We start from the raw sequence: 25,135 nt of genomic DNA on the forward strand, positions 1-25,135 counted from the left end.
TTATCAATTTATAATCTGTATTTAATAATGTAATAGGTCTCCAATTATCTATGAAAAGGGGATCTTTATCAGGTTTTGGTATTAAGGAAATAACCCCTTGTTTCATGGTAGTAATCATCTCACCCTTACACGGAACCCAAACCGGCTGCGCGCGTGCGCCATCGTGCGCCATCGTGCATACATTTATTTTGTCCCCCTACACCAAACGCGATCACGACACACAGGTTAAAATATCAAAACAAACTCTGAACAATTACATTAGTTTGGGGACAGGTCGAAAAGCATTAAATATTTATGGCAATTTAGCTAGTTAGCTTGCACTTGCTAGCTAATTTGTCCTATTTAGCTAGCTTGCTGTTGCTAGCTAATTTGTCCTGTGATATAAACATTGAGTTGTTATTTTACCTGAAATGCACAAGGTCCTCTACTCTGACAATTAATCCACACATAAAACGGTCAACCGAATCATTTCTAGTCATCTCTCCTCCTTCCAGGCTTTTTCTTCTTTGAACTTATATGGTGATTGGCATCTAAACTTTCATAGTATTACCACGACGACAGGCAACACAGTTCATCTTTCAATCACCCATGTGGGTATAACCAATGAGGAGATGGCACGTGGGTACCTGCTTCTATAAACCAATGAGGAGATGGGAGAGGCAGGACTTGCAGCGAGAACTGCGTCAGAAATACAAAGGACTTCTACTTTAGTCCTTGGCAATGCAGACGCTCGTTGACGCGCGCAAGCAGTGTGGGTGCAATAATTGAATAACATAGATTTCTACATTTATTTTGCAACGCTTGCACACGCGACACGAGCGGTGTAGTCAGGGTATTAGCTAGGCATTCTTGAGACATGTTGAATACTGGTCCCTCTAAATGTTCCCAAAAGTGTAAATAAAATTAAACAGAAAAAATATCTGTTCCAGTTGCTTTGCCCATCTTCATAGATTTAAGCGCATCTCTAATCTCTACTATAGAAACTCATGTTCACATATGGACTTCAACTCATCAGAACTAATTGGAACATGACCATGGACATGTTTCATAAAATGCTCACATTCAATCCCATTAAAATTAGATTTAAATAGAATTTCATAGAAAGAATACACAAAGCTAGAGATGATCTTAAGGTGGTAGGTAGCCTAGCGGTTAGTGTTTGGCCAGTAAACAAAAGGTTGCCAGTTTGAATCCCTGAGCTGGCAGTGTGAAAAATCTGTCAATGTGCCCTTGAGCAAACCACATAACCGTAATTTGCTCCAGGTGCGCAGTACTACCTACTATGGCTGACCTACACAGTTCACTGCACTCATGTGGCGATATATATATTTTGGGCTCCCGAGTGGTGCTGCAGTCTAAGACACTGAATCTCAGTGCTAGATGTTTCACTACAGACCCTGGTTTGATTCCAGGCTGTATCACAACCGGCCGTGATTGGGAGTCCCATAGGGTGGCGCACAATTGGCCCAGCGTTGTTTTAGGGGTAGGCCATCATTGTAAATAAGAATTTGTTCTTAACTGACTTGCCTTGTTAAATAAAAGTTAAATAAATAAATTGGGTCTTTACACAAGGTATTATCAATATTTAAGGTAGAAAGAGATTTTCTCTTATAATTCCTTTCTTGAAGAGCAAAACAATTGCTTGTGTGTTTTCTCAACCTCCTCAACCCATTTTGCTCTAGATATAATCAAGGTCACTTTAGCTAAATCAATGTACATTTGATCTAGTTATATTTGAGATTTATTCAAGTCTGTTTCTTCCACTGCTGAAAGGGTATCCTTTTCTAAAAGAACAGTCCATTTATTCATAAGCTCATCTTCTTTCAAAAATGTTTGCCTCTTTAGTTCCTTACTGCGTGTAATGGTGATAGAGCTTACTTTGAATTTAAATATTTCCCAGTTACTTCCATGCTTTGGTTCTAAATCATTTGAATTAAATGAGTCTATGATCAAGTTCTTTATGTTCTTGCTAAAGACTGGATAATTTAGGAGTGAATTATTACATTTCCAGTGTCCTTGAATGCCACTGGATTTTTCAGAATATTCTAACTTCAATAATATATACCGCTCAAAAATATAAAGGGAACACTAAAATAACACATCCTAGGTCTGAATGAATGAAATAATCTTATTAAATACTTTTTTCTTTACATAGTTGAATGTGCTGACAACAAAATCACACAAAAATAATCAATGGAAATCCAATTTAACAACCCATGGAGGTCTGGATTTGGAGTCACACTCAAAATTAAAGTGGAAAACCACACTACAGGCTGATCCAACTTTGATGTAATGTCCTTAAAACAAGTCAAAATGAGGCTCAGTAGTGTGTGTGGCCTCCACGTGCCTGTATGACCTCCCTACAACGCCTGGGCATGCTCCTGATGAGGTGGCGGATGGTCTCCTGAGGGATCTCCTCCCAGACCTGGACTAAAGCATCCGCGAACTCCTGGACAGTCTGTGGTGCAACGTGGCGTTGGTGGATGGAGCGAGACATGATGTCCCAGATGTGCTCAATTGGATTCAGGTCTGGGGAACGGGCGGGCCAGTCCATAGCATCAATGCTTTCCTCTTGCAGGAACTGCTGACACACTCCAGCCACATGAGGTCTAGCATTGTCTTGCATTAGGAGGAACCCAGGGCCAACTGCATAAGCATATGGTCTCACAAGGGGTCTGAGGATCTCATCTCGGTACCTAATGGCAGTCAGGCTACCTCTGGCGAGCACATGGAGGGCTGTGCGGCCCCCCAAAGAAATGCCACCCCACACCATGACTGACCCACCGCCAAACCGGTCATGCTGGAGGATGTTACAGGCAGCAGAACGTTCTCCACGGCATCTCCAGACTGTCACGTCTGTCACATGTGCTCAGTGTGAACCTGCTTTCATCTGTGAAGAGCACAGGGCGCCAGTGGCGAATTTGCCAATCTTGGTGTTCTCTGGCAAATGCCAAACGTCCTGCACGGTTTTGGGCTGTAAGCACAACCCCCACCTGTGGACGTCGGGCCCTCAAACCACCCTCATGGAGTCTGTTTCTGACCGTTTGAGCAGACACATGCACATTTGTGGCCTGCTGGAGGTCATTTTGCAGGGCTCTGCCAGTGCTCCTCCTGCTCCTCCTTGCACAAAGGCGGAGGTAGCGGTCCTGCAGCTGGGTTGTTGCCCTCCTACGGCCTCCTCCACGTCTCCTGATGTACTGGCCTGTCTCCTGGTAGCGCCTCCATGCTCTGGACACTACGCTGACAGACACAGCAAACCTTCTTGCCACAGCTCGCATTGATGTGCCATCCTGGATGAGCTGCACTACCTGAGCCACTTGTGTGGGTTGTAGACTCCGTCTCATTCTACCACTAGAGTGAAAGCACCACCAGCATTCAAAAGTGACCAAAACATCAGCCAGGAAGCATAGGAACTGAGAAGTGCTCTGTGGTCACCACCTGCAGAACCACTCTTTTATTGGGGGTGTCTTGCTAATTGCCTATAATTTCCACCTGTTGTCTATTCCATTTGCACAACAGCATGTGAAATGTATTGTCAATCAGTGTTGCTTCCTAAGTGGACAGTTTGATTTCACAGAAGTGTGATTGACTTGGAGTTACATTGTGTTGTTTAAGTGTTCCCTTTATTTTTTTGAGCAGTGTACTTTTATGATCAGTGAAAGGAGCATGTTTATGACTTACTTCTTGTACATACTGTAAAAGTGGTGGAGAAATGAGAAACAGATCAATTCTGGATCTGACCATCATTGACCTATAACACCAGGTGTATTCGTTAAAGTGGGTATTAAAGAAATGCCATGTATCAACCACTATCAGTTTACTGCAAAAAGAGGTGACGATGTCACTATTCTGAGATATTTGAGCTATTCTAGGTGGAAATCAATCTAAAGAGTTATCAGGTGTTTCATTCAAGTTTCCAGCTATTACAAGCCATGTATTTGTATGCTTGTTTTGCAGCTCAGTAAGCTTATCAGCAAGATCCAAAAATAAAGTCTTATTTGAGGTGTGAGAATTGTACCCATACACATTGCATATAATAAAACAAGCATTGTCTAGTCACCTCCCCCCAAGAAAAAAAATGATAGCAAATAAAATAAAATAAAATTAATTCCCCACCCCCAAGAACCCCCCCCCCCAATGCACCAGCAACCAAGAAAATGAACTCATGAGAAAAAAGAAAAAGACAAAAGAAAACAGAAAACAACAATGCAAAAAAACAAAGGACATCAAGGACAACTAAAATCATAACAGCAAGGCCAACTGTATATGTTTGAGTGCATGTCTGGCACTATTTACATATATGTGTGTATTTGAATGAGAGTGTGCAAATGTACACACACCTCCACGGCATCAGCCTCGGGCAAACCGGCATTAGCTGTAAAAACACTTACTTTCTATTATGTTTTATTTTGACTTTATTTTTTATATATTATCTTTGACCATCATCCTCCCTCCATGCAACTCCACTCCCACTTGTTTCCAATTCCACATCCCAACCCTCAGCTTCCCTCAGCCCATCTCACCTATCTCTGCTGGCCACCATCTTCGGATTTCAACGCAACTTATATCTTTCAACTATGCTGTGATGTTTAACGTACAATTTCAATCTAATTGAATAGAATCCACAGATTGTGAGTTGAAGATAAATACTTTTACTAAGAGTGTTTGTATATTAGTAATTGACTGACCCAGTTTTTCTTGTAGCTACATCTTGTTTGGCCAGCGTTGTGTCAAGTCACTCAGGTTCACACTGACTGTGGCGTGTGCAGAAAGTAGCAAATCACTAATTCAAATTGATCAGGGCATCAATGTTGTTGAGAAAAGTAGCAAAACTTTCGTAGTTCTCGATGGCTAATGTTATATATTTAAAAAATGGCACAGTTGAAAGGACTATCAACACATACTGAGAAGCTCACTTTATAAACAGAAGCATGCTACATTGCAGACCAATCCAAACTCATCTGCCGGCATGTCCAGCCCATCCATTATGTCAGCCAATAATGGCTAGCAGGAAGGTTCCTTGCTTTTTCCATGGCTAAACCAACTAGGTTCGTAATTTTAACAATTTTATTAGCATTTACGGAAGGAATAAAAGTTTGTTATTAAGGCACATGAAAGTACACATGTTCCAGAAGGCAAAGAATGCATTTTGATAAAAAATGTATGTTAATTTTCAAATGCCTCTCCTGTGAAGTAATGACGTGCAACATATGCCTAGTTTCCTGAAACGAGTCACATACAGTGGATTTAAAAAGTCTACACTCCCCTGTTAAAATGCCAGGTTTTTGTGATGTAAAATAATGAGACAAAGATAAATCATGTCAGAACTTTTCCACCTTTAACGTGACCTATAACGTGAACAATTCAATTGAAAAACAAACTGAAATCTTTGATGGGGAAAAATAAAAAATAAAAAACTCACAATAACCAGGTTGCGTAAGTGTGCACACCCTTAAACTAATACTTTGTTGAAGCACCTTTTGATTTTATTACAGCACTCAGTCTTTTTGGGTAGGAGTCTATTAGCATGGCACATTTCATGTGGCAATATTGGCCCACTCTTCTTTGAAAAAGCACTCCAAATCTGTCAGATTGCGAGGACATCTCCTGTGCACAGCCCTCTTCAGATCACCCCAGAGATGTTCAATTGGATTCAGGTCTGGGCTCTGGCTGGGCCATTCCAAAACGTTAATCTTCTTCTGGTGAAGCCATGCTTTCGTGGATTTGGATGTGTGCTTTGGGTCGTTGTCGTGCTGAAAGGTGAACTTCCTCTTCAGCTTTCTAACGGACGCCTGAAGGTTTTGTGCCAAAATTGCCTGGTATTTGGAATTGTTCATAATTCCCTCCACCCTGACTAAGGCCCCGGTTCCAGCTGAAGAAAAATAGCCCCAAAGCATGACGCTGCCACCACCATGCTTCACTGTGGTGTTCTTTGGGTGATGTGCAGTGTTGTTTTTGCGCCAAACATACCTTTTGGAATTATGGCCAAAAGGTTCAACCTTGGTTTCATCAGACCATAACACATTTTCCCACGTGCTTTTGGGGGACTTGATGTTTGTTTTTGCAAACTTCAGCCGGGCTTGGATGTTTTTCATTGTAAGAAAAGGCTTCCGTCTTGCTACCCTACCCCATAGCCCATTCATATGAAGAATACGGGAGATTGTTTTCACATGTAGCACACAGCCAGTACTTGCCAGAAATTCCTGCAGTTCATTTAATGTTGCTGTAGGCCTCTTGGAAGCCTCCCTGACCAGTTTTCTTCTCGAGGGACGTCCAGTTCTTGGTAATGACTCTGTGGTGCCATATTTTCTCCACTTGATGATGACTGTCTTCACTGTGTTCCATGGTATATGTAATGCTTTGGAAATTCTTTTGTACCCTTCTCCTGACTGATATCTTTCAACAATGAGATCCCTCTGATGATTTGGAAGCTCTCTGCGGACCATGGCTTTTGCTCTGAGATGCAACTAAGAAAATGTCTGTAAAATCCTGCTAGAACAGCTGAACTTTATTTGTGATTAATCAGAGTCACTTTAAATGATGGCAGGTGTGTAATGACTTGTATTTAACATGAGTTTGAATGTGATTGGTTAATTCTGAACACAGCCACATCCCCAGTTATAAGAGGGTGTGCACACTTATGCAACCAGGTTATTGTAAGGTTTTTATTTTTCATTTTTCCCCCTCGAAGATTTCAGTTTTTTTTCAATTGAATTGTTCACATTATAGGTCACATTAACAGTAGAAAAAGTTCTGACATGATTTATCTTTGTCTCATTCTTTTACATCACAAAAACCTGGCATTTTAACAGGGGTGTGTAGACTTTTTATATCCACTGTATGTCATAAAATGATTATATACTGTAGGTCGTTATATATTATTATTATTATTGATATATATATATATATATATATATATAAAATTAAACTACAAGTGCATATCTATGTGGTTTTAATGTACATTAGCTGTGGTTCCTCTTATGTTGGGAGTAATACACCCTTTAGATTCTATTTTCAATACATCATTAGGTTAGTCAATCGGTCAGAGGATTTTAAAATGTTATAGCACTACTTTGTATTTAATCCCACATTGAAATGAAATCCAGTGAGCCGCAACAATTGGTCAGTATATTGCAACTGCATTTAGTACTCGTTAGAAAAGTCCTAACAAGGAAGTCATGCTGCCTGACAGTTGAACAACGCTAGCCTTGATGAGGCCCTTACTCTCTTGGGGTTGTTATGTGTAGTGTGATCAAGGGACCTGGCTTGAAGTCTACCTCAGGTCAATACCCCCGCCTACCCTTTGCTACTCTGATGCACAGAAGTGCATGAGGGTCAAAAGAAAGTCCTGTTAAGGCGTGAGGGATTTGTGATAGAGAAAGCACAGGTTGTGTTTTCTGAACCGAGGGAGTAGTGTAACGATCCTAGCCTTGATACGTCTGTTAAGAAATCCCCCAAGGGAGATCTCGTTTTGGCATCTCCCTTGGTGTTCCTTTATGGCAGGGTTTCCCAACCCTCTCCTCACCCTCTATTTTATGCCATTTTTATCGTAAAAAAGCGATAATATTCCGACCGGGAATCTGTGTTTTAGTACAAAGAGAGAGAAACTAAAAACATGGTGTCGCCCCGTGCACGCGCCTCAGCTCATTGTCCTCTGATAGACCACTTAACCAAAGGCGCTAAAGTTTTTCAGCCAGCGGCTGGAATTACATCATTCAGCTTTTTCCCGGGTTCTGAAAGCCTATGGGAGCCGTAGGAAGTGTCACGTTACAGCAAAGATCCTACATTTTCAATAAACAGAGCCAAGAAGCCCAAGGAATGGTCAGAGAGGGTACTTCCTGTACAGAATCTTCTCAGGTTTTTGCCTGCCATATGAGTTCTGTTATACTCACAGACACCATTCAAACAGTTTTAGAAACTTTAGCGTGTTTTCTATCCAAAGCCAATAATTATATGCATATTCTAGTTTCTGGGCAGTAGTAATAACCAGATTAAATCGGGTATGTTTTTTATCCGGCCGTGTAAATACTGCCCCCTAGCCCTAACAGGTTAACATGATTTTTGAATGACTACCTGATCTCTGTTTATTTTATTTTTTTATTTGACCTTTATTTAACCAGGTAGGCCAGTTCTCATTTACAACTGCGACCTGGCCAAGATAAAGCAAAGTAGTGCGACAAAAACAACAACACAGAGTTACACATGGTATAAACAAAAGTACAGTCAATAACACACTAGAAAAGTCTGTATACAGTGTGTGCAAATAAATAGGCCATAGTGGCGAAGTAATTACAATGTAGCAATTAGCACTGGAGTGATAGATGTGCAGATGAGGATGTGCAAGTAGAAATACTGGTGTGCAAAAGAGCAGAAAAACAAAACCAAATATGGGGATGAGGAAGGTAGTTGGTTGGATGGGCTATTTACAGATGGGCTGTGTACAGCTGCAGGGATCGGTAAGATGCTCTGACAGCTGATGCTTTAAGTTAGTGAGGGAGATATAAGTCTCCAACTTCAGTGATTTTTGCAATTCGTTCCAGTCATTGGCAGCAGAGAACTGGAAGGAAAGGCGGCCAAAGCAAGTGTTGGCTTTGGGGATGACCAGTGAAATATACCTGCTGGAGCACGTGCTACGGGTGGGTGTTGCTATGGTGACCAGTGAGCTGAGATAAGGCAGAGCTTTACCTAGCAAAGACTTATAGATGACCTGGAGCCAGTGGGTTTTGTGACGAATATGTAGCGAGGACCAGCCAACGAGAGCATACAGGTCGCAGTGGTGGGTAGTATATGGGACTTTGGTGACAAAACGGATGGCACTGTGATAGACTGCATCCAATTTGCTGAGTAGAGTGTTGGAGTCGATTTTGTAAATGACATCGCCGAAGTCAAGGATCGGTAGGATAGTCAGTTTTACGAGGGTATGTTTGGCAGCATGAGTGAAGGAGGCTTTATTGCGAAATAGGAGGCCGATCTAGATTTCATTTTGGATTGGAGATGCTTAATATGAGTCTAGAAGGAGAGTTTACAGTCTAGCCAGACACCTAGGTATTTATAGTTGTCCACATATTCTAAGTCAGAACTGTCTAGAGTAGTGATGCTAGTCGGGCGGGCGGGTGCGGGCAGCGATCGGTTGAAGAGCATGCATTTCATTTTAATAGCATTTAAGAGCAGTTGGAGGCCACGGAAGGAATGTTGAATGGCATTAAAGCTCGTTTGGAGGTTTGTTAACACAGTAACTAAAGAAGGCCCAGATGTATACAGAATGGTGTCGTCTGTGTAGAGGTGGATCAAAGAATCACCCGCAGCAAGAGCGACATCATTGATATATACAGAGAAAAGAGTTGGCCCGAGATTTGAACCCTGTGGCACCCCCATAGAGACTGCCAGAGGTCCAGACAACAGGCCCTCCGATATGACACACTGAACACTATCTGAGAAGTAGTTGGTGAACCAGGCGAGGCAGTCATTTGAGAAACCAAGGCTGTTGAGTCTGCCAATAAGAATACGGTGATTGACAGAGTCGAAAGCCTTGACCAGGTTGATGAAGACAGCTGCACAGTACTGTCTTTTATCGATGGTGGTTATGATATCGTTTAGGACCTTGAGCGTGGCTGAGGTGCACCCGTGACCAGCTCGGAAACCGGATTGCATAGCGGAGAAGGTACAGTGGGATTCAAAATGGTCGGTGATCTGTTTGTTCACTTGGCTTTCGAAGACTTTAGAAAGGCAGGGCAGGATGGATATAGGTCTGTAACAGTTTGGGTCTAGAGTGTCTCCCCTTTGAAGAGGGGGATGACCGCGGCCACTTTCCAATCTTTAGGAATCTCAGATGATACGAAAAAGAGGTTGAACAGACTAGTAATAGGGGTTGCAACAATGGCAGCAGATACGCTCTCGTTGGTTGGCCTTCGCTTCATACTCGTCGCCAAACCCACTGGCTACAGGTTATCTACAAGTCTCTGCTAGGTAAAGCCTCGCCTTATCTCAGCTCACTGGTCACCATAGCAGCACCCACTCGTAGCACGCGCTCCAGCAGGTATATCTTACTGGTCACCCCCAAAGCCAATTCCTCCTTGGTCGTATTTCCTTCCAGTTCTCTGCTGCCAATGACTGGAATGAACTGCAAAAATCTCTGAAGCTGGAGACTCATATCTCCCTCACTAGCTTTAAGCACCAGCTGTCAGAGCAGCTCACAGATCACTGTACCTGTACATAGCCCATCTGTAAACAGCCCATCTATCTACCTACCTCATCCCCATACTGTATGTATTTATTTTGCTCTTTTGCACCCCAGTATCTCTACTTGCACATTCATCTTCTGCACATCTACCATTCCAGTGTTTAATTGCTATATTGTAATTACTTCGCTACCATGGCCTATTTATTGCCTTAACTTACCTCATTTGCACTCACTATATAGACTTTTTGTTTTCTTTTGTTCTACTGTATTATTGACTGTATGTTTTGTTTATTCCATGTGTAACTCTGTGTTGTTGTATGTGTCGAATTGCTATGCTTTATCTTGGCCAGGTCGCAGTTGCAAATGAGAACTTATTCTCAACTAGCCTACCTGGTTAAATAAAGGTGAAATAAAAAAATGTAATAAAAAAATTGTCTAGCCCAGCTGATTTGCAGGGATCCAGATTTTGCAGCTCTTTCAGAACATCAGCTGTCTGGATTTGGGTGAAGGACAAGGGGGGGAGGGGGGGGGCTTGGGCCAGTTGCTGCGGGGGGTACAGAGCTGTTGGCCGGGGTTGGAGTAGCCAGGTGGAGAGCTTGGCCAGCCATAGAGAAATGCTTATTGAAATTCTCGATTATCGTGGATTTATCTGTGGTGACAGTGTTTCCTAGCCTCAGTGCAGTGGGCAGCTGGGAGGAGGTGCTCTTATTCTCCATGGACTTTACAGTGTCCCAAAACTTTTTTGAATAAGTGCTACAGGATGAAAATTTCTGTTTGAAAAAGCTAGCCTTTGCTTTCCTAACAGACTGTGTATATTGGTTCCTGACTTCCCTGAAAAGTTGCATATCACGGGGACTATTCGATGCTAGTGCGTACACCGCAGGATGTTTTTGTGCTGGTCAAGGGCAGTCAAGTCTGGAGTGAACCCAGGGCTATATCTGTTCTTAGTTCTACATTTTTTTGTATGTGTGTGTACCCCACACATACAATTATCTGTAATGTCCCTCAGTCGAGCAGTGAATTTCAAACACAGATTCAACCAGGGAGGTTTTTCAATGCCTGGCAAAGAAGGACACCTATTGGTAGACAGGTAAAAAAAGAAAAAAAAAGCTGACATTTAATATCCCTTTGAGCATGGTGAACTTATTAATTACACTTTGGATGGTGTATAAATACACCCAGTCACTACAAAGATACAGGCGTCCTTCATAACTCAGTTGCCGGAGAGGAAGGAAACTGCTCAGGGATTTCATCATGAGGCCAATGGTGACTGTAAAACAGTTACATAGTTTTTTATTAACCTTTATTTAACTAGTTTAATGGCTGTGATAGGAGAAAACTGAGGATGGATCAACAACATTGTAGTTACTCCACAATACTAACCTAATTGACAGAGTGAAAAGAAGGAAGCCTGTACACAATAAAAAATATTCCAAAACATCCATCCCGTTTGCAACAAGGCAATAAAGTAGTACAGCAAAAATATTAAATGTTATGTTTGGGGCAAATCCAACACATTACTGAGTACCACTCTCCATATTTTCAAACATAGTGGTGGCTGCATCATGTTAAGTGTATGCTTGTAATCGTTAAGGACTGGGGGATGTTCCTGAGTAGCTGAGTTACACTTTGACTTACGTCTGCTTGAAAATGTGGCAAGACCTGAAAATGATCAACAACCAATTTGACAGAGCTTTGAGAATTTTAAAATGAGTAATAGGCAAATGTTGCACAATCAAGGTGTTGAAAGCTCTTAGAGACTTACCCAGAAAGACTCACAGTTGTAATTGCTGCCAAAGGTGCTTCTACAAAGTATTGACTCAGGGGTGTGAATTAGGGTAGAATGGCGGGACCCAGTTACCGAGATTTACAGGCCAAAACCACTCCCTTTTCCCGGGATAAATAACTGCGAGAAACCAGTCAATTTTGGCGTGAAATGGAACTGTTAAATGATATGCAATGTCTAAATCTGGTTGCTCTACGGCCTCTGCATGATGAATCAACGCTCAGGGTGGGGACAGACAGCCCATCTCAGTATGGAGTGCAGTTCACAATGCATGTAGACCTATCTTCTCATCATGGTCCATTTTTTCTTGTGACAGGTAGGCCTACATTTGCTACAGAATAGCCTATGCTACAGTAATATAAAGACAGAATGCGCGTCTAATTTACCATTATAAACTGGGTGGTTCGAGCCCTGACTGCTGATTGGCTGAAAACTGTGATATATGAGACCGTATAACACGTGTATGACAAAACATTTATTTTTACTGCTCTAATTACATTGGTAACCAGTTTATAATAGCAATAAGGCACCTCGGGGGTTTGTGGTATATGGCCAATATACCACGGCCACGAGGTGCCTTATGCTTAAATAGACTATTCGAAGAGGGACGCAAGCTAAATGTTAAATACAGTAGCCAATAGAACTCGGTGGTTTGAAAGAATAGCGAATGCGCAATGGCGGTAAGCTATAGCAGTTATTTATTCAGACCCATAAGCAATCTTCGTGAAGAGAAGTGAAAGCCTTTTGCATCTAATTATATTCCTATATTATTCAAGGATGTCATTAGAATGATGAAGATAAGGACAACGAAACTCAATTCATTTACCTGTTGAAAGCGAGGAAGGAATGAAGCAACACTAGAGAGAGAAAGAGGAGGTAGGCTAATAACATTAGGGGAAATATTATGAAAGGTATATGTGTCAGCCTACTAATTATACAAATAGGTCCTATTACATTTCTAAATTAAAATCAAATTCTCTAGCCTATGCTTGTAACTTTGTAGGCCATGTTCTCTCCCTGCTTTATCGTGGTTTGAACGATGTTTGGAATTCCAGTCCGTATAATACAATACAGTAATACAGTTCACACTCAAAAATATTAGCCTACTGGAGCTCATTATATGTATTTAGCGAAGAGAGCATATAGCTAGCTACGTCTATGGGCTTTAATGTTTTTATGTCGTGCATAACGGCAGTAGCCTATATCATGTGTATTGGCTAAAGGCACAATCCTCTGGGCTTTTTGGGGCTTGGGCTCATTAAATGGGTTTAATATATGGCTCATCAGGCTCAGGTAGCATCAGGCTTGCATATTCAATCAAAGCTCTAATCAAATAAAGACATAGGCTTATTTATATGCTTTATAATGCTGTTGAATGACACTTCCGGTTTTGGCGGGAAATATCGGGTTACCTGGGAGAAAAGTGATTTATTTTCAAGATGGAACATTTGTAAAATACTGGGAAAATATTCAACCCTAACGAGCCTCCTAGGTTTTGTATTGAAGTCAATGTACCAAGAGGAGGACAGAAACTAGCTGTCGTCCGGCTCCACCATGGTGCTACCCTACAGAGTGCTGTTGAGGCTACTGTAGATCCTTCACTGCAAAACAGTATGTTTAAATCAATTATTTGTTGACGTGAATTTATTTAGTCGTTTTATCTAAAAAATGAGAACTTTTTTTGTGTTTCACTATTTACATTTTTCAGAAATTCACTGAGGAGGATGGTCCTCCCCTATTTGTTGATGTGAAAATGTTATATATTTTGCCTGCTGCTTTGCAAGAATATCACAGAAGTCTTCCAAGACTACAGTAGGCGCTGTTTCTCATGATTCCGCAGTCGCTCGAGCATGACACCTATATCTGGTGTGAGGATTTCTTTGACACATCATTGGCTGTAAATATTAGATAACAACATTGTTGAGCTAATGTTTTTTTGTTTTACAAATAGGACACACTGTTCATGTCGTGTAGCCTTTTATATATGTTTCAACTTTGCCATTTATTTGTTGTCGCCTTTGCAGCTACATAATGTATTGTCATTCAGACGTTTTTATACTAGCATGCACAAGCTAGTATTCTGCCTGCAGCACAATCGATGATGACACGATTTATGGTAATGACGAAACCTTCCAAATAAAAGCCATCATTTTAAAACATTGACATTTGGATAACTCGTTCAAAAGAAAAAACTTCCAAATGTTCTCTACAGCACATGCCAAAATGCCTTGAATTGCTTAGGGCCCTGACTGTCCCCCTCAAAAACTAACCATGCCTTGTTAGTAGAGACCCTACTGAGTATTTCCCACCTCACTTTAGCTGAGACAGGTAGAACATTTTTCGCTCTACAAGCAAATATGGCGACAACAATTAAATGGCAAAGTCTATTACAGCATTGGGGGCTATGGGGGGGTGGAGAACAAAGTGCTGCTGGATATGTATGGCACAGTCGCCTCCAAAACGACACATATTTGGTTATTAGAGACCCGACAGTATTTCTCAGCCCAGTTTATATGAGACATGTAGTCAAGTTTTTTCTCTACAACCCAAAAAGTATCCCATATACAGTGTATTGCATTGCAGTGAATGGAGTGGGTGGAGTAAGGAGTCACCAGCACTCTGTATTAAACCCGTTGCCCAGCACAATAAATCAATTTAAGTTTTGTAGACTCTATTGAGTAATTTCAATAACAGATATTTGTATTTTATGAAAAGTGTATTTCTTAAATATAAGGGTTCCCAAACCTTTTCACTCGTGGCCCCCCTTCCAGCATTGAGGAACTACCCGCACATACGCGCCACGTCTGTTTCTATGGGCACAAGCACTGTTCATAACACAAACTCTTCACACCCCTCTTGTTGGTGGAGAGAATTTTGTAGGTTTAAAGCTTATTTCCTGCAATTCTACACATTTTGTCATGGGTGCAAAGACAATTTAGCAGTATTAAAGCTCATTTTCTTGCATTTCCATATAGTTTGCAATATCTAATGTGTATTCATGTGATATTTGAGTGACAAAAAAATTACAACAAAATCTATGGGCTAATTATAATTTTTTTTTTTTTAAATACTTTAGCTGACATGGGCTAGTTGATCAGGACATTTCTGACAAGTTATAAATAGTTCTCTACGGTATGCAATGACTAACATGACAAGAGGAACTGATGATGCATGTATTTGCGTTGTTTGCTCTATAACCCATTAATTCATACGCCACTGTGATATACAATAAGGCAGTGACAACAAATAGACAACAGTCACACAGTGGCGGAATAAATTCATACATTTGTTTCATCACAAAACCAGAGAGCAACATCTGTCCTGTGAAGTCCAAAAAGCAAATATTGCATTTAACAAACAGTTATATGCAGCATGGTCAAGCAAGTTAATTTTTTCAACAGTTTACTAAACAACGACTGATTTAGAACCATGGAGTTACCGCAAGTCAGCACAAAGACAACGGGAGCACTGCCTCGGCTATTCCAGCTCCATTTCAACTTAAACATTTAAACATCATCAAATCAACAAAGCTATATATATGCTTAGTTTAATACATTGAAAACAAACTTAAATATACCAAAAACAATTTAGTCCAATCAATGTTGCTAAATATCATGTGGCTGTCCATGGTACTTATTTCTTGTGTGTGTGCATGTGCAAGTAAAACACATTTTGGGGACTACTTGTAGACTAGTTGAACGCCAATACCGTCCTCTACTCTTTCATGTTGGGAAAACGGTCTATGGCTCCATACGCTTTTCGTTTTTGTTTTCATAGGCTACCTATCAAAAATGCTTGCTAGCCTAACTTCCTCGAATGGGCAACAAATAACCAGCTAAGTTAGCTAGCTAGTTAACATGAGCCTGCTAGCCTGTTAGGGCTAGGGGGCAGTATTGACACGGCCGGATAAAAAACATACCCGATTTAATCTGGTTACTAGTCCTGCCCAGTAACTAGAATATGCATATAATTATTGACTTTGGATAGAAAACACCCTAAAGTTTCTAAAACGGTTTGAATGGTGTCTGTGAGTATAACAGAACTCATATGGCAGGCAAAAACCTGAGAAGATTCCTTACAGGAAGTGCCCTCTCTGACAAGATCTTGTTCTTCTTGTCTCTGTTTATTGAAGACTGAGGATCTTTGCTGTAACGTGACACTTCCTACGGCTCCCATAGGCTCTCAGAGCCCGGGAAAAAGCTGAATGATATCGAGGCAGCCCCAGGCTGAAACACATTATCGCGTTTGCATAGTGGCCGGTCAGAGTACTCTGAGACTCAGGCTCGTGCACGAGGGCACGAGATGTTTTTATTTTTTCTCTCTTTGTACGTATACACGCTTTCCCGGTCGGAATATCATCGCTTTTTTTACGAGAAAAATGGCTTAAAAATTGATTTTAAACAGTGGTTGACATGCTTCGAAGTACGGTAATGGAATATTTAGAATTTTTTTGTCACGAAATGCGCCATGCTCGTCACCCTTATTTACCCTTTCGGATAGTGTCTTGAACGCACGAACAAAACGCCGCTATTTGGATATAACAATGGATTATTTGGGACCAAACCAACATTTGTTATTGAAGTAGAAGTCCTGGGAGTGCATTCTGACGAAGAACAGCAAAGGTAATAACATTTTTCTTATAGTAAATCTGACTTTGGTGAGTGCTAAACTTGCTGGGTGTCTAAATAGCTAGCCCTGTGATGCCGGGCTATCTACTTAGAATATTGCAAAATGTGCTTTCACCGAAAAGCTATTTTAAAATCGGACATATCGAGTGCATAGAGGAGTTCTGTATCTATAATTCTTAAAATAATTGTTATGTTTTTTGTGAACGTTTATCGTGAGTAATTTAGTAAATTCACCAGCAGTGTTCGGTGGGAATGCTAGTCACATGCTAGTCACATGCTAATGTAAAAAGCAGTTTTTTTATATAAATATGAACTTGATTGAACAAAACATGCATGTATTGTATAACATAATGTCCTAGGGTTGTCATCTGATGAAGATCATCAAAGGTTAGTGCTGCATTTAGCTGTGGTTTGGGTTTATGTGACATTATATGCTAGCTTGAAAAATGGTTGTCTGATTATTTCTGGCTGGGTACTCTGCTGACATAATCTAATGTTTTGCTTTCGTTGTAAAGCCTTTTTGAAATCGGACAGTGTGGTTAGATTAACGAGAGTCTTGTCTTTAAAATGGTGTAAAATAGTCATATGTTTGAAAAATTGAAGTTTTTGCATTTTTGAGGTATTTGAATATCGCGCCACGGGATTACACTGGCTGTTGAGCCCAGAGAGGCTAGGCTACATCTAGGCTACATATTGAACTTGAATTGTCTCAGGCCAGTGGCACAATATATTAATTTATGGTTAGATCAGAATTGCCGTCATAATCATTTGCCTGTATGGAGAATTAAGTCAAAACAACAAGTTCAAATCCCCATCTCCATCTATGGTTTAGGAAAAGGCCAATTTAACAAGCTAGCTACTGCAAGACATCACCACAAGCGGACCAGAAACAGACACGTTTTTCTGACAATTATGATGTATTTCTCAGGATGTCATTTAATTGGTGTGAAGCCAAATCCAAACTGGCCTCCCTTGGGGGACATTTTGCTGCACTAGGACAACCCACAGTTGAGCTCAGTTCAATGCTGATTGGCTAATTATTTTATAATTGTTTTATCAAGGGAGGCCAAACGCTTGCTGGCATCAATCAATCAAACGCTACAGCAGCAACATGTCATACTCTTTTGTTCCAGACAGTATCAGATACATGGGCTACACATACTGAGTCAGAGGGGCACTGTTTCCCTCACTCAGATGATTTCTCCAGTGAGATTCAGCCACTTGTGAATTGATGGAAAATTATGAAAACACAGAGAGACGAAAGATACATTATTTTATAATTGTTTTAGTTTTTTTATTGGTCAAACCTGGGTTCCCTTGGCATCTATGAATACACAACATTGACTGCACTAGAGTGCAAAAATAAGATATTCCCAAAGTTTAGCATGTCTTGTGGGGGGACTTTTATTTTGAAACAGTCCACGATCGTGTTGGCAGCATAATATCCTGCTGCTAGGATAACTGTAATTACTTGTTTAGCTAGCTTGAGTCATACAGAGGTGAGCTTCTAAAAATAAGGCACTTGTTTTTAAACGTTGACGTTATTGTTTTTTCCCATTGTATTTGTAGCGTGTCACCTGTGCCCAATGGGGTTCAATAAGACGTACATCAGTATTGGGTATGCCTCTTTTGGCATGCTTATGGGATTCTCAGCGTTTCTCGTGTGGAACATCGCGTACAACCAACCATGGACAGCTGCAATGGGAGGATTATCAGGTAAAGACAAGTATTAGCCAGAATGTAAACAATTATTTATTTTTGTGGATGAGTTTGTGGACAATATGTAACAGTATACACTGCAGTATTTTAAGGATTTACCTGTCCATTGGACTCGCATGAGCTGAATATTGCCACAGTAGGCTACCCATCTCTTACAGTACTGTTACACGATTTTAGAGTGACAAATAGTCAGAAGCCCACACTTTCATTTATCTTTTTAAATTTCTAAACGTTCTACCTAAAGTCCTAAACGCTTTACCTCAGGTATTCTAGAAAAGTTGGACTTTTCAACTTCAGAGAATAGCTACATGGCTATACACCACGCTCCATGATCTCTAAAACGGTAGCTAACATTACAACTTTGGCAAAAAAATGTAGTAACATTACATAGGTCTTATACCATGAATATCTAGGATAACTTTATTACCCAGTAAAAAATAAATGGGTGTATATCCAGCACTGTCTACTTTCGTGTATCCAAAGCATTTTATATTACCAGCTTGGTTAACCTGGAATTCTGGATCTTCCTGATGCTTAAACCACACTGGCCAAAAAACAGTCTGGTGTCAACTCAAACTGTGTTATTTCTGCTTACACTGCTTATTGGGACTAAAAGCTTTTGATACGTTTCCTCAGATGAATTTATCACACGTGTCCCTCTACTCATCCCATTTGAAGTTCTCAGCATCACCATTACAATTTGCTGGCCTAGAGCGGAAGCCTGAACCTACCATAAAGTAATACTTATCTTGGCATTGAACATAATCTACTCTACGCCTAGTTAACAACCATGTAAAAAAAAAAAGTTACTTTAGAATTAAACATTGAATTGCTTAGGCCTAGTATTTGCATGAAGTGACTTTAAAGTATTATTTATGTATTACATAATGGCCCACTAGGGAAGGGGTTCCCAAACTTTTTCACGCAGGCCCTCCTTCCAGCATTGGGGAACACATTTTTATCATGGGGTGCAGAGAATTTTTAGCTGACATGGGCTAGTTGATCTGGACATTTCTGCCAAGTTATAAATATCTCTCTAAGGTATGCAATAACTGATGATGCACTACCTAATTTTGTAATTGCGCCTTGTGCTTTCTACTATTACAACTTTCAAGAGTAAATTGAAAGCTGGACCTTCAAATAAAGGAAGTCCCCCCCTGCCAACCCCTCGCGCCCTGCACAGTTTGGGAACCACTGCACTAGGTAACAAGTGGCGCATTTATGGCTGTGAACTTTGTCCTCTCAGGTCAGCAAGCTGATATCAGTGTGACTTTCTTCTCATCTCTCTGATGTAGGCCTATTGGCAAACAGAACAGTAGCTACATTTGCATATTTAGTATTGTAGGCAAATGTCACTGACAGTGCAGGTCTTGCTATTTTAACATGAATGAGAAGGACCTTTTATAAAGTGCACTGTCACTGATGTTCTTATTGAGGCCAAATCCATATCTTTCTTGTGGAGTTGTGATAACAGCATGTGGTGCCTGTGCCAATACAGAGAGAATCAATAAGGGTGCAATTCTTGCTAGGGTTTTTCGTGGCATGTGCTTGGTTGGTCATATGATTCTAGAGACCATGAGATGGGGAAATGAGTGGGGTCAGCATGGCAGATTGACACAGCCGAATAAGCCTATTCCCTCTAGAAATGACTCATGAGGGTCAATTGAACTTACTAGCTTGGCTGCATCCCGATTCTGTTCCCTAAAAAACTCTTCCCTAAAAAACTCCCATCACGGATTTAAAAGCATTGGATTGATATGGCCCTAAGCATTGGCTAGAGGGAATTTCAACAACCATTGTTAGAGCTACGACAGGATGCGTGCAAGTGCACACTTCAGTAGAAGGGTGGGGAACTGTGGCTCAGCTCCACTCACTATCTGACCATGCTTGAAAGGAAGCAAGTCTGGTACTTTCCAACCTCAAACACTGTTTTAACAACCAACCCTGAAGGAAAAAAACCAAAAGTTGTGTAGGCTACTTGCTCATTAGTTTTGGGCCCGTATTCAAAAGGAGTGTCGGCGTAGGTGATGATTTAGGATCTTTGTCCATACGGCCCTTGACATTGCCACTTTGTCCTATCTAGCATGGCCAACTAGTGAAGACCATTTTAGCCTAATATTGTGTAAGATGCGGTGAAAGTGGATTCATGAAGGATAGTGCTAAACACTAGTGCTATGTCCAGACCCAAATGTGTGTGGTTATGAAACAGTAAAAGAGGAACATGGAGGAGTGAGTGACAGAACAGTGTGATTTGAGACACACAGCAAAATATTACATTGTTCACCCCTAAAATGTACATGACATTTTAGTAATTTAGCTGACGCTCTTGTCCAGAGCCACTTACAGTAGTGAGTTCATACTTTTTTTTCATACTGGTCCCCCATGGGAATCGAACCCACAACCCTGGCATTGCAAGAGCCACGCTCTACTAACTGAGCCACACACTGACATAGTCTACGCCAACAAGACCTAAACCTCAAATATTGTCTACGGACAGCTCAAGATTGCAGTTAGACAAGCAAAGGCATGTCTTGACTTGAGAGAACCCCTCATCCTCCCAATTCTATGCCATGCAAATACTTGCGATAGTTACACGTGCTTTTCTCATGTCAGTAATTAACTTAGTGTAGGGATTGTGAACGGCCAGCCCCTGACTGTGAATGTGTGTGCATGTGTCTTTCTCCCACAGGTGTGCTGGCGCTCTGGGCCCTCATCACCCACATCATGTACCTGCAGGACTACTGGCGCACCTGGCTGAAGGGCCTCAAATTCTTTCTCTTCATCGGAGTCGTCTTCTCCCTGCTGGCCGTGGTGGCTTTCATCACCTTCCTCTCCCTCGCCATTACCAACAAAGAGTGTGAGTCTCACACACACCTCCCCCTCTCTCTCATTCATTCATTCATTCATTCATTCACTCCTCCTTTCATCCTAATTTGCTTCTCCTCTCCCCTTCACTTGCTTTACTGTTCATTCGCAAATGGCTACGTCTCTCCTCCATTTGCTTCCCTTCCCATCCTCTGTTTCATCCATTGTACTTTTTCTTGTTGTGCATTAGGATGTATTTAGTGATTTAGTATTGCATGTTTTAATCCCTTAGGGCACGTCCACATAATGAAATCTATTTCCACACAAAATGACTGCTTGCCAGAGATTGTTTGCTCTGGCATCACATGACTCCATGGGGTTATTCAATGGGAGATCCTTGCCCTTTGTGTATGCTACGAGCCTGAAGCTTTGGTCACTTTTCCTACAGGAACCTTCATTGAGAAGCACCTGACTCAATGAATTGTGTAACAGTGTGCCAACCATGGCTTTTTCTCTGAGTCTGCAAGTCTCTAATGTCTGTCGTATCTCTGTGGTTCCCAGCTATGACTGACCCGAGGAGCCTGTTTCTTTCGGGCGTGTGGAGCTTCATGACTCTAAAGTGGTCCTTCCTGCTGGCCCTCTATTCCCACCGCTACCGCAAGGAGTTTGCCGACGTCAGCATCCTCAGTGACTTTTGATGAGGGCCGTTGAACACCCCCCCCCCCCCCCTCCCACCTAATGGAGGTCTATGGAAGACTAACAAGCAGGGCTCCTAACCTGAGGGTGCTAACTAGGGGAGAAGGGAGGGAGTGAAGATTTAAGGTGTTGGTGAAGCCAAGTAGTCATGACGAGGATGAGCGATGGAATGAGGGTTGATCTGAAAGGTGTGGGGTAGCTGCAAATACACGAGATGTCTTCCACCAATCGCTTGATTATAAATCCACGAGGAGGAGTTAACGGGTACACACTTTGGAGAAAAGGGTAGTGAATCGGAACGCAGCCTGTGTATTGTCTGTGTTAATGAGAGAATTAGTTCCTGGACCTCTGTCCATGCCCGCACCTTCTCAGTTAGGTCACACACACACACACACACACACACACACACACCCCCTTCTGTATCTGTAAACAGGGTATGCTCAACTCCTGCTAGGCCAGTCTATCCACAAGTTCATCCCTATGTTATGGCTTTGACTCTGTTCCTATGCGTATGTATGTGACACTGTCTGTGCTCCTCTTGTATGTCTTAAAAACATGTTTTTAGAGTGAATATCTCCCTTTTTTAATGAGATTTGAATCTTCTTTTTGATGACTTTGTAGGTAATCCTTGTTAATTGTGTACATCACGTGTTAAACTCATTCCACGGAGGGTCTAGTGTCTGTGGGTTTTCGTTCCTCCCTTGTACTTGATTGATGAAGGTCACTAATTAGTAAAACAAACTCCTTTCACCTGGTTGCCTCTGTTTTAATTGAAAGGAAACCCCCAAAACCTGCAGACCCTAGGCCATTTGTGGGAATGAGTTTAACAACCCTGCTGTACATCTTCCTGTGCTTATATAACTAGGAACATATTCTTAACAAGATATACAATTTTTCTCATATAATTGATGTGGTTATGACAGAGAATTCATTTCCATTCTCTTGCCACAAGGGGGAGTCAGTCGATCAAATGTTGCGGCTGTTGGTAAAACAGCCCACTCGTTTAGAAAGTTGTTAGAAAACAAAGTTTATCTGCACACATCATATAATACATACATTATACACAACAAAAGGACACGTCACAGGCCTGTTTGGGAAATCCTAGTAGTCTTTTTTTTATTTTTTTTATTTTTTAGGATGACTGTTTTGATCTGTGTTATCCATGTGTGAACTTTTAGTCCACAGAAAGCTGCTGTCACCTGGAGTCAGTGTATGTGATGAAGCAACTACATTTAGAGTATCGTGTCGCAACACTATTTGGTAACACTTTGTATTATGATACAGTTATAATGCTTTGGAAATGAGACTTGTATAATGTCTTATAGCGTTATACCTGTCAGTGTTCGACACTATTTCAAAACATCCCCACAAATAGTTTAAAAAAAAAAGATTTATATGAAGAAGGATTGCACTACCATCACAGAATGTTAGAACAACTGCTTTTTCACAACAGTTGCCCATGGAAACCCAACTGCCTCGTCTTATTTGAATGGAGAACGTTCAAACGAGGGAGTTCGTTTTGTGGAATTTGTGTTATTGCTGTGCCTTCGCTTTAGCTCGCAAACGTTATTGTTCATCAAACTGCTGTTTATGGAGATTAATTTGATTGTGCTCTACCTTTTTTCCTTTACATCTGTTTGCTTCTCTGTGTGCTACCACATGTATCATATTGTAATATAAAGAAACATGACATTGTGTATATCCACTTGTGTGTATGTAGGAATGTATGTCTGTTGTACAGGTATGTCTGTGTGAGAGCCATATTAATAAAATATAATTTTATGACAGCCGCGTGTATTCCATTGGTAGCGTAGTACATCTCGTACAAATTCATACACAACAGTTGTAACTTTGTGTTGCACATCGTTTGTACAACCGGAGTGTGTACTAGGCCTTGGGTATAGTGGCCATAGACTAATTAGATTTTTATAGTTCTTTTGAATTTGTTTTACTAGTAGACATAATGCTTTGATGGAAAGGCTTAGCTTAACTACATTGTGGAGGAGGAAGTGATTGCACTGTTGCTGTGGTGCACCCAGGGAAGGGGTTGAATTGAAGGGGGGGGGGAGAGGAATTGGGTTCTATCACCTTAATATTTGGACACAACACACAATACATGACCATAAGGATATGGACACCTGTTCATCGAACATCTCATTCCAAAATCATAGGCATTCATATTTTGCTGCTATAACACCCTCCACTCTTCTGGGAAGGCATTCCACCTCCATGTTGGAACATTGCTGTGGGGATTTGCTTCCATTCAGCCATGAGCATTAGGGAGGTCGGGCACTGATGTTGGCCGATTAGGCCTGGCTTGCAGTCAGCGTTCCAATTCATCCCAAAGGTGTTTGACGGGGTTGAGGTCAGGGCTCTGTGCAGGCCAGACAAGTTCTTCCACACCGATCTTGACAAACCATTTCTGTATGGACCTTGCTTTGTGCACGGGGGCATTGTCATGCTGAAACAGAAAAGGGACTTCCCCAAACTGTTGCCACAAAATTGGAAGCACAGAATCATCTAGAATATCACTGTATGCTGTAGCATTAAGATTTCCCTTCACTGGAACTAAGGGGCCCAGCCCAAACCATGAAAAACAGCCCCAGACCATTATTTGTCCTCCACCAAACTTTACAGTTGGCACTATGCATTCGGGCAGGTAGCGATCTCCTAGCATCCGTCAAACCAGATTTGTCCATTGGACTGCCAGATGGTGAAGCGTGATTCATCACTCCAGAGAATGCGTTTCCAGAGTCCAATGGCGGCGAGCTTTACACCACTCCAGTCGACGCTTGGCATTGCGCATGGTGATATTAGGCTGCTCGGCCATGGAAACCCATTTCATTACGCTGCCGACTAACAGTTATTGTGCTGATGTTGCTTCCAATGGCAGTTTGGAACTCGGTAGTGAGTGTTGCAACCGAGCACAGACGATTTTTATGCGCTTCAGCACTCTGCGGTCCCGTTCTGTGAGCTTGTGTGGCCTACCACTTCACTTCACGGCTGAGCCCTTGTTGCTCCTAGATGTTTCCACTTCGCAATACAGTTTTTCCCAATTACCAAAACACAGTTTTGCAAACTAGGCTGGTTTTTATCAAAATAATTAACACAATTCACAAAACCACACACCCAAACTGCAAAATACCTCATATATCCTGCAAAATGAAGCACTGCAACCAAAACTACATATAGCATTATCAAAATCAAACGTTTGCACGAAATGGCACACACTTCATTCATATTACCAGATTTTTGTCTAACCAACTACACACTGTTGGGCATAATGAAAAACACTCTCATCTTTAGTATACTTTGCCATAA

At 41.4% G+C, this 25,135-nt stretch overlaps 1 protein-coding gene across 3 annotated transcripts; it reads left to right on the forward strand.

Moving 5' to 3' along the window:
* The first annotated feature begins 12,695 nt into the window (after positions 1 to 12,695).
* Positions 12,696 to 23,601, forward strand: LOC106565236 (heme transporter hrg1-A). Of its 3 annotated transcripts, none has more exons than XM_014132130.3 (4): positions 12,696 to 12,842; positions 18,164 to 18,310; positions 21,003 to 21,170; positions 21,680 to 23,601. In XM_014132130.3, the coding sequence occupies exons 2-4, from the start codon at positions 18,181 to 18,183 to the stop codon at positions 21,814 to 21,816; spliced, it is 435 nt and encodes a 144-aa protein (XP_013987605.1). In that variant the 5' UTR covers positions 12,696 to 12,842; positions 18,164 to 18,180; the 3' UTR covers positions 21,817 to 23,601. The 3 variants fall into 3 exon arrangements, with proteins under 3 accessions (XP_013987605.1, XP_013987604.1, XP_082815149.1); XM_014132129.3 differs by lacking the exon at positions 12,696 to 12,842 and adding an exon at positions 13,444 to 13,577; XM_082959023.1 differs by lacking the exon at positions 12,696 to 12,842 and having other exon boundaries at positions 18,036 to 18,310.
* The last annotated feature ends 1,534 nt before the right edge of the window (positions 23,602 to 25,135 follow it).

This window comes from Salmo salar, chromosome 12, assembly GCF_965601325.2.
Source record: "Salmo salar chromosome 12, fSalSal1, whole genome shotgun sequence".
Classification (NCBI taxonomy): Eukaryota; Metazoa; Chordata; class Actinopteri; order Salmoniformes; family Salmonidae; genus Salmo; species Salmo salar.